Below are 16,685 nucleotides of genomic sequence, written 5' to 3' on the forward strand. Positions count from 1 at the left end.
TCTCATAAGCAGCTTCTCTTACAAAAGGTATTTATTTATTTGCTTTCCTCTTGTTATCTGAATGAAGTTAAACCATTCGTGTTTGAATGAAGTTAAACCATTCATGTTCAAAAGGCGTTTCTGAGCCTGTGAGAATAACTTCTCCCTGGGAAAAGGGGAGCTGATCTCCATCAGCTGAAGTGTTTAATGGAGGCTGGCAGTCTTCTGGAAGATATACTGTAAATCCAGCTATTTACATTGATACAGCCATTTTAGTCTTATTTGGTGCCACTGTTTGCAAGAAGCTAGACTACAGGATACTGACAGCTTCTCCAAAGCTGGAATTACGTGTGCCAATAGTCTTTCTCTGAATGAAGATGTCATAAATCAGTTCAAATTATGCATAGCACTGAGTTTTCAGGTTGCATAGAAAATCTTTCAAAGGACAAGATAAATTTAGCATATCAAATAATATTTGATTTGTGAAACAAACAGCACCTGAAATTACCAATATGGTACTTTTATGGTGCATGTTGTTTGTACTGTATCTTACTGCTCTATTTTGCTAAATGTATTTAGTGAAAACCAGGGTAGACTTTGCCTAGAGGGTAAATCTATGCACATAGTTGAAAAAATAAGTCTGAGTTTGAAAATATAAACAAAATAATATTTGTAACATTTAAAATGTGCTATTACCAGAGGGAAAAAAAAACCTAAAAAAACCCAAAACCCCTGCAGTATTTAAAACCTGTTTAAATCCTGGTTTTTTTAGAGCAAAAACCCCAACAATTCAGCGATGGAGCACTAACAAGCTGAAGTATCACACTATTTTCTTTGACAACTGTTCAGCTGGTTTACAGAGAACTGTAGCTCCTTTTTCCTTACAGGATACAGAATATATTTGATTTAAACAGTCAAATCCAGTTGAAATTCTGAAGCAAAATAGAAAAAAAAAAAATATTAAAAGTTGAACTTCTTTAATAAAAATAAGTTTAGCATTCTGCAAAACACTGAAAAGTGCAGTAGCTGAAGAGAATAAGGAATCCTCTTTTGCTGTGGAGTTTGACCACCCAGTCTCAACGTGCTGTTTCAGAAGGCTGCACATCAAAGGACAAATTCTGCATCCTTCCCTTCACACTGGCCACTTGTTGGATCAGTCTTTGAAGGCATCTGGCTGCTCTCTGCCTGCCTGTTCACTGGTAAAGCTCCCTGCCAGTATTAACCAGTGGTATTTGCAGTAATTGAGATGGCTGGCACCAAGGCTGTTTCACAGTCTCATGAGTATAGATGTTATTTCCTGCACGTTACCTTTTTTTTGCACTTATTCCTTCATGCCTTTACACTTATCATACTTGTATTTTTTAATAGACTGGAGTTTAATCAAAGCAACTTATAGCATGCATTCATGAGCTTTCTGCTTTGTGTACCTAGAAATGGAGCTCAGAATGTATTTCTGATGTATGTCTACGGAATCCACTTCTATTTATTAACTGGATTTTACTTCCTATTAAAAAGCACTTGAGATTAAAATTATAATTAGTCTTAAAATTATTAAAAAATATATAATTTAAGTTACAATTAAAAACATGCCAGGACATTTATATCTGAGCTCTTTGTTAAGGTTTATTCCCCGCATTTCAAACTTTGATCACTGAAACAAAATGTGAAATAAAAGTTTGCTTTTTTCAGGTTTTACTAGTTGAAATAAAGTAATGGCCAATGAGCTCTTTAAACAAATAATGATCTGCCTTCATTAAATGGGTCAGAGCCAGTTTCTTAGCACAGACAGGAGCTGGAGAGGGGAGTAGTTTCTGCTGTTTGGAAGAAAGCACTTTTTGTGGAAGGGCAGTGCTAAACAGGCACTCAGTAGTGGGTGGAGGTGATGTGGAGGGACACTGACCTCCCTCCCAGAGAGCACACTCAGGTACTGCAGGATAGTCATGAGAGAACATCAGGTATTTTAAGGGGAAAGGTATTTTAGGACTCATTTTTGCCATACAAGGTGAAGAGAAATAGCAAGAAGGTGTTTTGTTGCCATTGGGTAGGTTTGTCAGAGAGGTGAGGGGAGGATGATTAGGCATGGCCACCAAAGGGGTCTTAACAGGAAAAAGGATGTTCCATGCTGGTTGTGTATGAAGGACTAAGAAGAGAATGTGTGTCCCAGTTTATCTTCCTGATGTTCTACATTACCACATGAAACTAGATCACAAGAAGTTAATAGTAAATTATTTATTAGTTGAAGGCTTAAGCTATCTGGGAAGCATTCCCTCCAGACCCAAATCTAGTGGTATCATACCTACTATCCAGGAGTTCAGGTAAGTCCTGAATGACCAAAGATGGAGCAGAAGAAGCTGAAGCAGTTGAGTGCTAGGTTTGAGTCACTGGTGTTGCCCACTGGTCCTGTCTGGGACTTGCTCTCCTCCTTCCAGATTCCTACAGGCATGGCTGTGATCCAGACTTCCAAGTAAAGAACAAGTGGATGCACTGCAGCGATAAATAATCTAGACACGTGAATCTGTGAAATGTGGGGACGTGGCACTGACCTGTGTGATGTGCCACTGGGTGGGTGAGATGCAAATGTGGTGGTCTGGCTGATGTCAGGGCTCACCATGCAAATTAATTTATTTTTCTTAAAATCATTAAATTTTTTCTTAAAATTTTAGTAGGCAAGATTATCCTGAGAAAGACATCTAAATCTGCTGATAGCTGTGATGAGGTTCTCTATGGAGAGAAAAGGACAGTCACCAAACCAGCAGGAAAAGGGAATTTGCCTTTTAAATTAATATTACTTCAACAGCATTTTTAGGGTACACATCCTGAAACTTCCTCTACTTGACAATGAGAAATGTTGAACTCATAAATAAGATCTGTAATTAACCAAGAGGTGCTGTAATTACAGCAAAGTTACAAGGATAGAAGCAAGGAAATCAACACTAAGTTATGCCTCACAAAAGATGAGCACCTGCTGTAAAAATATTAAAGAATTGCTCAAAATCACATTTTTCTTCACAGGAACCTGGTGGGTCTTTTGCTGTTCTGGCCAAACACAATTCGTCTCCACATGAGCCAGGGATTCAGGTGTTTGATCCTTTCCAATGCCCTTGTACCAGTCACTTGTTGATGCAAGTCTAATATGATTCCTATATTGGCACATAAAACAAATTAAATGCAAGAGTTTACCTGTTTCAGTATCCTCAGGGCTGAAGGATGACCCCACTGAGCCACTTGTGGTGAACCTCACCGCGCCTGACCCAGCAGCCCCTGTCCATGCTTTGCCCTTTCAGTGACAGTGGGTCATGTGTGAGCAGATGCTGGAGGTGGTGCCCAGAGGCTCCAGAGCCCTGCTTGCCTCAAGCCATGGCACTTTTTCACTGAGGTCAGTGTGGGCATGGGGAGCCAGGTAACAGGAATGCCACAGGCTTCAAGCTCCACCACTACATCCAAGAAGCAGAGCTGCAGTGATCACGTGTGTTCCCATCTGTCATTGTTTTTTGGCTCTGCTCATCTGTCTCTGCTCTGAGTTGTGCAAATGGGCAAAGTAGTTTTTTTTCTTTGGCCAAATCTTTCATCTACAGGCTTCTGTGCATTTTGTGTGTACCTGTTATGGTGGCTATAGACCTCTGGTTTCTGTAAGCCACCTGTAAGGGTTGCAGAGCCCTGCCTCAGCCCTGCTCATAGCTTGCTTATCCTGAGCAACTCCTTTTCAAAGGGTTTACTGGACACAAATAAAATAAAACTTTTAAAGTTCAAGTCTATTCCTTTAATTTCAGGATTATCACTAATTCGAGCTACTGTCTTCCAAAACTGGAAGGACAAACTTCTGGCAGTGCATTTGATGAATGGTGTAGAAAAATGCGGATTGTGCCTTTCATTTGAAGAAGCCTTCCTGTCTGAATGGAGCACTGTATTTCACATCCTAATAACCATTTATTAGCACAGGATTTAAGGAAAGTTAGCTTTTCGGTTCTGTATAAGCCTTTCTATTCATTGAGGTTTCATGAGGTAGCCAAGTGATTTTTCTACCACTGACTGATTCCCAGCTGCTCTAATGAGCAAATGCTCCTCCTGAGACTCAGCTCTCCCCTTGCACGTGATGATTCACTGGACACCCAGTGAATTTAATTCTGAACTGGACTGAAATAATTTTATCTTTCTACAAGTCCTTGAACAACCCAATCTAAGTGGACCTGCTTTAACCAGATGTTCTCCTGATGTCCTTGCAGACCCAAATGTTTCCATGACTGCAGCTGGGATTGCTCCAGCTGCTCTTGGGAGCAGACTTGCAGAGGCACAGACCAGACCCCTTCAGGGTCTGAAATTTGCAACTAGCAGTTAAGGGAAACAGTATGGGCTTTTCATAATAAATTTTGCACTATGGAAACATCTGGATGTCCTGATTTATCCTTTATCAGTGAAGCAGACAGTTCTCCCAAATAGTTTTATTAAAGTTTATCTCTCTCTGACTGTTTGTGAATAGTGTTTAGTTTAAAATAGTCAGTGCCTCCATTATTACTGTAGAAACACAGCTATAAGCAAATGCAACTATAAATCAACTGATGACTTGGACAGAAAAAAACCAGATTTGCCTGGAACCTCAGCAGGCAATGGAAGGAACTGTTTCCCTAAGTTTTCACTGGTATCTGACCTATATCCTGGTCTTGGCTTGTCAGAGACAACGTTAAATATTTCTCTCCATAGAAAACATAATCATTATGAATAACAAAAAGTGTTGATTCTCTCATGTTCTATTCTCTGTTGATTCTCTGTTTCCATTGTGTAAAAATACATTTCCTATAGTAACATTAAGAACTGCCATGTGCTTATTCAGAAACATAGAATTAACATTTACCGTCAGGATTTTTTTTTCTCAGGCTCAAAAAATGCTGTCCTCATGTATGTGAACACGGGAATTCTCTTCTGCAGACAAGTCTCTGAAGGGTGAGCACATGCCCCAAATTAGATTTTAAGATTCAAATATTAATATGTGTACCTGCAAAGTACTGCTGTGGCTATAATGCTTTTATAATTTTATTGAGAAGCTACTGGAATATATTTTTTTTTTAATAGGTGTATCTGTGCTAGTAAAGTAATAAAATAGAGGAAGAGATGTTTTGGATTTTTTAAAATATTATTCATGCTATATGAATAATATATTTAAATTAAGATGTGTTAGAAGGGACTAAGACCACAATCCCACTGATTTTTATGCAGTTCCAAAGGTTTTTTTGGTGGAAGAAGTTGGAATCAATTTCTTAAATCTGTAATAAATTACCAAAGAGCTCGTACTTTGGTTTTCTTCCACAGCAGTACAGACAGCTCTTTGTCTCCTTGATCAGACAGGCAGCCTGCAAAGAGCCATTTGAAAAATTCAACAGTTTTCTCTGATCTCAGCCTTTTACACCAACTTACAGCTCACCCTAAAATGTCAGTAATAAAGTGAACAAGATCTAAAATGATGACCTCCACAGTTAAAAGCACCAAGGACAGGTTGGCAAGGAGGCTGAGTGTTGTGATGCTGAGCACTGCAGTGCTAACCTCGAGTGCTCTGCTGTTACCCACGGTACAACAACATGCTCCCCAGAGTGATGCAGAGATCAGGCTGCCAGCCAAAGTCAAAATCCCCAGACATCCTCAGAACAGGGAAATGTATGAAGCAATAAGAGTTAAAGGCAGATGAAAAGTCCAAGTCTTGGCACTTACCTTACTGGGCCTCTTTTGTCTCAGGATCCTCAGCCTCAAACTTTCTGTAATGTTTAGACACCTAAGTCTGGTGCTCCTGGTTCCCTGCAGTTATCTCACACTGGAAAGACTAAGGACTGAATAACAATTGGATTGAATAACAAACACTCACTGGCTGAATTCAAACCAGTGTGCTAACAAACAGTATTCATAAACTGGAATAGTTTGGACAGGAAAGGCAGAGAGACCCAGTGACCCCATGGGCAGTCCCTTGAATTTAAATATGTTATAGCTGAGGTGAATGGAAACACATGTGTGTATGGGAACATCCTCCTCTCCAGACTTGTGTGTCTGGATTTTTGGGATGCTGAGAGGCTGTGTGAGGGGGAAAGCAGCTCAAGCTGCAGCAGAGAGACTGCACTCATGCCATCAGCCTCATCTATGGGAATCTGTGGTTCAAGATGCATTGGCTGTGCCACAGTGACCTTGTGTGAGCCTGCCCAGGCTGTGCAGGAGCAGACTGGCCATCTGGGAGATTTTAGTGACATTAATAACAACTCATAATATGTGCTGATATGTTTGTGAGGCCACACATAAAAGATAAACCCTATATCATATGGCAGGATGGATAAAATGAAAGAATCACTAGTTGATGTAATACGGATCATGGTCAGAGGATGCTCAGGCAAGTTTATTATCATTCCTTTGAGCTGCTAAGTAGTTAAGACAAAGTAGATCAGTAGTTCTGATTCAGTTTCAGTATCTCACCAGCATTTGGCAGTGGTTGGTGCCCTCAGAAGCATTTAAATGTATTAGAAGACCACAGAGCATAATCCTAACAGATGGCAAGGCTTGCTTGGGCTGAAGAAGGCTAAGGAGGATGTTGACATTTCTGTTTTCCAGATGGAAACGCACACTGCAAGTCAAATGAGTGCTAGGAGCTGCACAATGCACTCACCAGAGCTCAAAGCAGATGTCCCACTGTTGTTTGCTAAGACCTTCTCTTACAGTGCTCCTCAGTTTGCTTCCTCTGGCAAAGCCATTTGGGTTTTCAAAGCTTCTAAACCACACTCAAACATACGGTGAGCTAACCCAGGTGGGGAAATAATTGTGAACATCCATGCAAATTTTGTTCTCTAAAACCCTGAGTGATTGCCTTAGGAAGGTGTGCAGTGCTGCTGCACTGTGTACTTCAGCTGCTGCACCTTGCCTGAGGAAATTAATTCTGTAATGCAGAAGTTTGGCACTCTGTGAAGGGACACACCTTAGCAACAGGCTGTGTTGATGCTGAGGATCCCCAGCCCTTGGTAAGGACGCTTGTGTGAACATGCAGGTGACACAGAAATCAAACATTACCGCCTTCACAGCACTGCCACCAGCCCAGAGGCAGCAGGGTTTGCTGGCAGCACTGAGCAGTTGCTCAATGAAGCCTCTGCCTGTGTGTGTTTGTGGATGCTGACTGAGGCTGTCACCAAAGCAATTGTTACAATTAAGGGTTTACATCATTCCATAAATTTTCCCAGCTGGTTTAGGGAACCATTATTATTTAGCAGCTGTTTTTTTGAAGTTGGCAGGGTGCAACGCTGCCCTTCTTCGCAAGGTAGGAGCCCTCACCTCAGCAATGTGGCTGACGTCAGTCCCAGCTCTCAGGACAGCGTGTGACGGGGCTGATGGCAGCAGTGGGACTGACCTGTGGTGTAGCTCTCACTTCACTGCTATTGTTCCACCAGCACAGACGTGGAAAGGGGAGAAAGGCAGAAGTGGCTTAAAGTGCAGAGCCACATGAAGGGGTTCAGTCTACACAAAAATGTGGTTCCACGCAGCCTGTTTGAATGACTCAACTTCTTGTAGCATTCTTTCCTGCAGGAGAAATGTGTGGTTTTGTTAAATACTTCAGGAAAAAAAAAAAAGTGTTAAAGCTTATCTCCCCCTTCTGGAAATTCTACCTCTATAAATTCCACGTGGCTTGCAGTATACAGAAGCTACCTCTCAAACACTTGTTATTTCTATCTTGAATTCTTGAGGTCATATCACATCCTTTATTTCACAGTGCTTTTCAAGTCTAGAATGATGAAAAGCAAAGTATGATTTCGAATGAAAGCAGTATGGGATGGTTTACACTGGGTGGCCAAGAACTTCACTTCTCTTGCTAAATTGGCAATGTTCAGCCTGGCAATACCAAGTTTTTCGAAAAAGTCCAAAATCCTCTATTGTTCAGAAGGATTTTGTGTCCTTACCTTGACTTTTGTTAAAGCGAAATCTGCGACCGATGCCCAGCTGATACTTGATCACAGTTTCCCCTCGCGGTGCACCAGCATCCCGCTGTCCCGCTGGGCGGTTTCTTGCAGACACAGCTCCTTCATGGGAAAGGAGCCACCGAGTGCCGAGCAAACACCTGAAGACGTGGAAGGGAACTGCCTGGGGCTCCGGGAGAGCCGGGCATGGCCCCGCAGCGCTGCCGCCGCCCGGCTCGGCCCGGCCGGGGGCTCCGGCCTGGCCCGGGGACAGCTCGGCGGGGCCGGCCCGAGGGGGCGGGAGCCCCCGGCCCGTGCCAATGGCTGAGGGGGGGTGGCTCTGCCGGCCGTCTCGCTCGGTTACAGGATGGAAATTCCCGGCCTCCCCGGGGAGGGAGCTGGGGCTGCGCGCTCTGAAAGGCTCATTTATCGCCGCGCTGCCGCCCAGAGCCGGGACCCGGGCTGCTGCTGCCGCCGGCCCCGGCGCATCCCGCCCCGCACCATGCCCCGCGCCCGGGCCCCGCTGCTGCTGCTGCTGCTGCTGCTGCTGGCGGCGGCCCCGCCGCACGGCGGCTCCGAGAGCCCCAAGGGGAAGCAGAAGGCGCTCCGCCAGCGGGAGGTGGTGGACGTGGTGAGAGCGGCGGGGCCGGGGCCGGCAGCGGGGCGGGCGGAGGGGCTGGGGGAGCCGTGCGGACGGGGGGTGGCTGGAGGAGCCACGCAGCCGCTTTGTTATTGCAAAGATCTGAAAAACGCCAAAGATCCGAGGCTTTCGGAAAACCTCGCGGCCGCTCCAGGCGGGGCAGCGCCGGTCCCGCGCCGCTGGGCATCTCTGGGGTCAGTTAATGACGCCCTTGTTGTGCTGAATCGGGGAAATGCGGAGAAGGCGCTGCACGGGCTTTGACACAAGCCGCAGGGTTTCGGCGGCCCGGAGTGTGTTTGGGAGCTTTCCCGTCGGGCCAGGGCCCGGGATGGCGGCGGGAGCCGGCGGAGCCCGCACTCCCCGCCGTGCCCGGAGCCGGGGGACGCCGCGGGGCAGCCGGGGCAGCGCCCTGGGCTGGGCAGCGCAGCAATCCTACAGCCCTTCCAACATGAGTAGTAAATGCTGCTTAGTGCCTTCCAACATAAGCACTTAGCTGCTGTTTAGCTCCTAAAATGCTAGTGGATAAATAGTAATGAGAAAAACTATCTGCCTGCTCTGAAAATTATCTGCATGCTCGCCGAACACCCTTTTCCTTGGAGTCGCATGAATGCATTATTTCCTTTGGCGGCAGGGACTGCACACCATTGTTTGCAATTCCATTGCTACTAGAAACCTGAAAGCATTGGGACTATCCCATCTCAGGGATAGATGACAGGAGAGAAATTTTCCAGTCCTTGGAATGTAGAAAGCAGATGTGAAGGTATTTCTGTGAGTTGCTGGACTGCCGTTCATCTTCTGTAGAAAATCAGTGGTATGACCATTTCTTCCATGATCTCCAGAGAGATCCCCTAAAGTGGTGTGCTGGAAGCACCACTGCTAGCAAAGCTCCTTTCCCTTTCACACTACTTCATTGCCTTTTCACTTTTATTGTGCAAAATGAATTGCATTGAGAATCAGGAGTCTGTACACATGGATGAGCTAACATTTTCTGAGCAGTGTTTCAGGGTCCCTCATTTCTTTGAAATTGCTCGGTGCTTTTTGGGTGCAGCAGAGTGAGCAGCAAAGTGCGGATAAATCAATGGCAGCTGACTCATGCACAGCCCAGCTGTACAGACTGCTTCAGCAGAAGCCCTGCCAGGGCAGAGTGGAGGCAGGACCGAGGGGGGATCCTGCCTTCAGTGGATGTTTAAAGTATGTTTTATGCATTTCCAGCTTAAGAAAACATGAAAAAGACTTGACTTGGCAAGACAGACAGTTTTAGTTGGAGTGGAGCCCAAAGCCCAGGTGATTCTTGTGCTCCCATTTATTTTTTGGGATGTGCCATGGCTGAGGTGCTCTCCCTGTCTGGCTGTGGGTGGCAGCTCCTGTGTGAAGGCAGATCAGCCCTTCTTGGTGTCTCTGGGGGTGGGGGGCAATAGGCCAGAGCTTTGGCCTGCCCCAGCTCTTGCCTATTTCCACATGTAGGATTTCTGTGGTGAGTAACCACACGCAAAAGCCAGAGCCAGTCATCGTTACAAACAGAGTCCAGTGGGAAAGCAACAGCAAAACCAGATAGCTGTTGGTGTGTGAAATAGAAATGACCTTGCATTGTTCTCCTGGCTTGGTGTGTGCTTTGCCAACCAGCCTTCTCTCAGCTAACTTTTCTAAAACATGATTTTCTTCATGAAAATATTCCAATATTTCCACTGCCTTTAGCCAGCAGGGTTTTCTTTGTGAAGGTAGTAAGGGAAAGCTAACAACCATTAGTCAAACCCTCATCTGAATTCTTACCAGACCTCTCCATATAGTCACTGATTTTACTTTTGGTGTGGCTCCATCTAAGGCTGTGATGGCTCTGCTGGTTTTTGCACCAGAGCCTGTGAAAAGGCACAGCCTCAGTGAAGAATTCACCGGTCTGACAAGGGAAAGAGGGCAGGGGCTGTAGTTTACAGCTCCTGCAGTGCAGAGAGGGGCATGGCTGGCACAAGGGGGAACAGCTGCAGCACTGTTTGTTTTTGAAACAGATGGGGATTAGGTGGTTTAAACTAGATGAAGACAAAAAAAATGTGAGAAAGTGGAAGAGCAGAATACAGCTATCTGTGAGGATTTGGGATGAAGACTGGAGGAAGCAGTCAGTCACCAGACAGGACAGAGCACACGAAGAAAAAGCCATGGCCAGCCCCTGCAGGTTCCTGCTCAGCATTCCCATGCCCAGTGCTCCTCCCACATCCCAGCACTCAGGCTGCTGGGGGAAGGAGCTCTGGGCTTCACAGACCTGCTCTCCAAGGTGGGCAATCCCAGGTCTCAGAAGGTGAGAAGTCAATGTGTGTTAACATGGAGTTTGGGAGAGCAACATTTGACCTTTCCTAATACTGCGATGTTAGGAAGGATGTTAGTGTGCCTTCCTCCTCCCACATGTGCCTTCCCACTGTTACAAACAGGATTCCTGTTCAGCTTTATTCCAAGGTGCAGCTTCCCACACCCATATCACCATCCATTTGTGTGCATATTGGAGTCTGAATTGTGGGGCTTCATTATCACAATGTGGTTGTCACCTCCTCACCAGAGGAGCAGTGACAGAAGAAAAGTGGCATTAACCTTTGCTCTCTATGAAATGGAAAATCTTCTTTAAAAAAAAAAATACTGAACACGTATTAGCATAGAGAGTTATACAAGTAATGATGGGTTAGGAGAAAGTAACAATTAACATGTGACTTCTTTTTTTTTTTTTTTCTGTATTGAAATGTTTTGACTCTTGTGAGGTTTTCCAATAGATTTTAATTCTTGGACTAGGTAAATTTTTAATGCTAGGATTATGTATCTTTTCATTAAAAAAAGGCATCTTGTTTTACAGCAAATTCTGCTGGCACTGCTTATCTTTGAAAATTTGTTCTTCCTTTCTTTTTTTCCCTCTGTGGAACCGTTTTCTCAGAGATACAGAAATAGCCCATTGTGGCACAGGAGGGGGTTTGTGTTTTGTTGTTATTCACTTGTGTTTGGCTTGGTTAGCCTCAGAGTTGAGGGATGGAAGCAGCAAAATCTGTTCTGTCTTCCAGTATAATGGCATGTGCTTACAAGGCCCCAGTGGCGTTCCTGGACGGGATGGAAACCCAGGAGCCAATGGGATCCCTGGGACACCTGGGATCCCGGGACGGGACGGGCTGAAAGGGGAGAAGGGCGAGTGCATGCGTGAGAGCATCGAGGAGTCCTGGACACCCAACTTCAAGCAGTGCTCGTGGAGCGCGCTGAATTACGGCATCGACCTCGGGAAGATCGCGGTAAGCTGGCTCTGCACCGAGGGGCTGCACCAAGCACGGCGGGCTCCGGGGCTGCTCTGGGAGCTGGGCTGCACCAGCCCCACAGATTTCCTGCTGGGGCCTTATTCTGCATGCAAGGGTGAACTTCTCAAAGGATTAGCTACTTTGGATTGCTCTCAGCTGTGTTTCAGCTATGTGCCTATTTCATTCCTGGAACAGGGTTTCGGAAGAATTTTGTAACTGGTGTAATAGTACGTTCAGTAGACCAGATATGTAACTGTAAGGCTGAAAGTCACAGTACCAAAACAGTACCTCTAGCTTGCCCAAAACAGGGCAAGTTTCACCATTTCAATCCTAAGAAGGGGTGAACATCTTTAATCTGTTAATTGTACTCATCTTTATAACTCTTGCTTCATAGTGGTTATTCACTGAAACACAGCTGCAGTTGCAGGATGCTACTGCAAAGGATCAGCATTGCTCAGGAGCAGAATTGCCAGTGTCACCCAGACTGACACAAACAGTCTGTCCTCCACTGCAGCCCTGGGTGTAAAACTTCTAGAAAAAATCCCTGCTCAATCCCAGCTATGAAGCAAAGCCCAGAATAATTAGAGTGGTTTAACTGCTGTGCTGTGGCTAGAGGGAAAATCAACTTTTTCAGTAGACTTTTCTTACTGCCTGCCTTGTACTTGCAGAACTGTCCCTAGCTTCTTTTTTTTTTAATTTTCTTTTCCTTTAATTTCTTTTTTTTTTTTCCCCATGATATCAAGCATTTTGAAGACAGGTTAATGATCACTTAAAAACCTGAAAGTATTTATTTTTATTTATTATTTAGCTTTTATTGGGTATAAACTGCTCAGAAGTCTTGTGATAATCGTTAAGTCCAGGATTTCTGTTAGCAGAGACAGAAACTGTGCTGTTTGGTCATGCAAGGACTTGGGGGTTGGACTAGATGATCTTCAGAGGTCCCTTCCAGTCCTTATGATTGTGTGATTCTGTGGCTTGAGTGCAGCTTTCAGAGAGCTTATATCCCTTTTCATAAATCCCAGAAGGTAACTGGGCTACCAGCTTAACAGCAGGTGTTATCTAAATAAAGTTAAGAATTTCCATAATCCGTTTCTCCTTTACCATCTATGAGGAGCTGTTCTGATTTGCATCTTTGCACCACAAGGGATTTCCCAGGCTGTAATTTTTTTTTCCCCCCAGAGGGGCTGAAAGAGAATAGCCAAAACATTTTGAAATAAATATATTCCTAAATCGGTGTCCTAAATATAAATGTATAGAAAAAGAATGGGCTCAAGCCCAGAGGTTTGTACCAAAGCACGTTTGTCTCCTGTCAGGAATGCACGTTTACCAAGATGCGCTCCAACAGCGCGCTCCGCGTGCTCTTCAGCGGCTCCCTGCGGCTCAAGTGCCGGAGCGCCTGCTGTCAGCGCTGGTACTTCACCTTCAACGGGGCAGAGTGCGCTGGCCCGCTGCCCATTGAAGCCATAATATACCTAGATCAAGGAAGCCCAGAGCTGAATTCTACTATTAACATACACAGAACTTCCTCAGGTATGTATGCCGGGAGAGCGGAGATGGAGCAGAAGGCAGCAGCAGCAAACTCAGAGTGGCCAACTCACACTTGTTCTCTTACTCTGCTGTCTCAGAGTGGGCTGTTGATAAGTAACAGTATTATAATTATTTATTAAGTGGTACTTTCTTGCTGAGGTACTTTTCATGGTACTTATATCCTGAGTTTTAGAAATGGAAGAGATTTCTGTCCAGGCAGGTCTACTGATCTCTGCCACAACATGATTACAGAGACATTCTGTGCTGTATTAACCTGTGGAGAAGCAGCCTTACTGACAAGTAGACAGTGCCATCCTGGCTTAAAATACTGGTATTTGCACATTATCTGTGCAAAAGTGAGACTTTCCTCCTGCAATTTCTACTCTGATTTCAGGTGGAACGCAAAAGTACCTCCATAGTGAAATATCTGGGAGCAATTATTCATTTGCTTAGCAGAGGCAAATTAGTGAGTTCATTCACTTAGTGATATTAAGAAAAAGGAATGTAAAGTCTGTGTCCTTTCTCCATTTTCCTCCTTGTACTGTATGACTACATGAAGCCTAAGGTCTAGAGTTGTTTTAGGATTTTTTCAGCATAGGGGTAGAGCTGACTTGTACTTCACTACCCCACCTCCATCCAGTGGTGCCAGTGGAGTATCAGGAGGGCAACTGCATGTAGAAGCAGTGTGGAAAAGTGTGGAAAAGCTTAGAGGGTGGCAATCACCTTTACAGAGCTGAGCTGTAAACCAGGCCTGGCTGTGCCCCCATCACTGCTAGGAAGGTGTCTGGAAGGGTATGAAGCCATATTCCAAATCCCAGTGTGTAAATTTGGGTATTTAAAGCAGCAGGTATATCTCCCATTTAGGCATCCTGCGGCTGGTGATCTGCTTCAGGTAGTGAATCAGTCAATCAGCAGCACAGAGGCACTGCATGGCTGTAACTGATGTTGCCACACCTCTACATAATAGTTTTTATTTCTGAAATTGTTTTAAAATTCTAAGAACTTTTTACATTTAACTAAATAGCACAAGCTTGCAACAAGCTGCTGTTCTTGAGTCCACCTTAATTTGTGAAATACAAAGGGATTGTGTCTGCTGAGGTAACCTGATTTTTGTCTTTAACCAGTGGAAGGTCTGTGTGAAGGGATCAATGCTGGCTTGGTGGATATTGCCATCTGGGTTGGGACGTGCTCAGATTATCCACGGGGAGATGCTTCTACTGGATGGAATTCAGTCTCCCGAATCATCATTGAAGAACTGCCAAAATGACTTCCCTCCCTTTTTATAATACCTTTTTTTAAAACTTTTGTACTATTTTTTTCAGAATTTATTTCAATAGAGTTGGATGCAAGTACTGGACTGAAAGGCACCAAAGCCTTGCATCTGTAGCCTTTGTCTTGTTTTGCACATGGCAGAGGCTTTTTATAATAATCATTTTAGAATACAAATATCAAAACCAAGTTCATTAACGTTTTAATTTCTTTTTTGATGTAATACCACCACTGTTTTTAGAATTAACCTTAACTTTTTGTATCAAATAAATAAGACCTTTTACAAAAAAGAAATCCGGGTTATTTTATTGAACATTAATCTGTTTAAGGTATTTTACATGGTGTTATGATACACGATTTTTTTAGAAGGCTTTACAGATAAAGTTCTAAGAAAGTAAAATCAGGTTGGCTTTAGCCTTCAGAAAACATAAAATGCACTCCTGTAAACCTGACTGCAGAATAGGATGCTCTGCTGTTACAGTCTTGTCTCAAGGAACTCCTGGTGACTTAACTGTGACCTAGACAACATGGTAAGTGTTAAATACCTCATCATGAATAACTGAGCAAAACCAGACTGTCTGAGCTCTTCTTCCCTCTCTTGCTTCTCGATAGGCTGGATTTCAGTCTAATATCTATGACTGGTCTCCAATACTAAGATGCAGACATGAAATAATTTTACAGTTACAACACTTAATTTCATTGCTGCAATAAAATAATTCTCCTGGATTTAGCCTTTCACTTATACAGAATCACTTTGGTGTTGGTTAAAAGCTAGATATATTAAGCATTTTAGAAGATACAGACATAAGACAGGTTGAAATGCCTAGGCTTTCCAAAATTGACCTTGTAAAGTGAAACAATGATGTCAGAGCTGTTTGACAAGTGACAACACTGATCACGCCAACAGACCACAAGCTTCAGTGTTTTAAATATTTTCTTCCAAAGGCTGCAAGTGACATACTCAAATATTTTTTAAAACTGTACACATTCTAAAGAGAAACAACAGTCATGTTTGTATTACAAAACCAATTTTACATTAATGAAATAAAGAACTCATGAAAAGCATGTACAACATGCAAAAATATCCACTCTTCCTAGAAATTAAAAGGAAAAAAACCCCATTAAATCTGAGATAATGAATTTATTTTAGCTATTTAGCTATTAATTAAATCTCATTTTCTTTTCTGAACAAGCTGTAAGATTTCCCCCAGGCACCTCTCAGATGGGTCGCTCTTGCCTGTAGCTGTTGTTGCAGATACCAGGGGAGGACACCTGCAGTGAGGGGAGCACTTGGGCTTGCCCGACTGCAGGATGGTGTGTGAGATTTGCTGCAAGCCAGCAAGTTACACAGCTGGTATTTTGTCTCTGAAGAACTGCAGTGTTTTCACTGGCTTGGACGATGGTTTTAAGGTACCTGAACACAAACAAGTTACTATGAGCTGAGCTGAGCTGTGAACTTACAGAACGTCAGCTAACACACAGGGAGTGATTGTGCACATGCTCACAGCCTGCCCTTGCATTTATCCTGAAGCACGAGGAAGCTGTTCTGCACCCAGAGAACACTAATCCAGGCTAGTACGTGCACAGCTTTTTCTCTTTTATGATGTTTTCATATGTCTTCACAATGTATTTTGGACGCTGGGTGGTAGAGTGAACTCAGTGTTCCATTAACTTCATTCTGTGTACCACAAAACACACAAAGGCCAGTAAGCACCCTCCAAAGGCAGAGGCTGCTGGTTTGGATCTACATTATTTACATGGTAAACTTCCAGTAAATTTATCTTCAGCTAAATACACACGGAACCTTCCGTAATAAAAACCAAAGCCAGCCATGCTGGCCCCAGATGAGATTATTCTTTCCAATGAGATTATCAACTCTGTCAGGGATTGTGGAAGACAAAGTGTAAATTATTAATAAATTTAGTTACACAAAATGTGGTGTGTGGCAACAGTAGCTACAAAGACAAGCAAGTGGATTGCTGAATGAAGATGCAAAATAGCTTTCCAGTTTTTAGGTTACAATTTAAACAAAGTCCCTAATCTGTTAAATTTTTGTTAAAAATGGTTCTTTCTGCTTTAGGTTAATCTGGTAAACAG

At 43.8% G+C, this 16,685-nt stretch overlaps 1 protein-coding gene across 1 annotated transcript; it reads left to right on the forward strand.

The window, feature by feature from the left end:
• Positions 1 to 8,259: 8,259 nt before the first annotated feature.
• On the forward strand, positions 8,260 to 15,569 carry CTHRC1 (collagen triple helix repeat containing 1). The gene is made up of 4 exons (XM_041470566.1): positions 8,260 to 8,523; positions 11,568 to 11,789; positions 13,106 to 13,322; positions 14,444 to 15,569. The coding sequence occupies exons 1-4, from the start codon at positions 8,260 to 8,262 to the stop codon at positions 14,584 to 14,586; spliced, it is 846 nt and encodes a 281-aa protein (XP_041326500.1). The 3' UTR covers positions 14,587 to 15,569.
• The last annotated feature ends 1,116 nt before the right edge of the window (positions 15,570 to 16,685 follow it).

The sequence above is a fragment of the Pyrgilauda ruficollis genome, unplaced genomic scaffold (genome assembly GCF_017590135.1).
Source record: "Pyrgilauda ruficollis isolate IOZ18807 unplaced genomic scaffold, ASM1759013v1 scaffold25, whole genome shotgun sequence".
NCBI classification, from domain to species: Eukaryota; Metazoa; Chordata; class Aves; order Passeriformes; family Passeridae; genus Pyrgilauda; species Pyrgilauda ruficollis.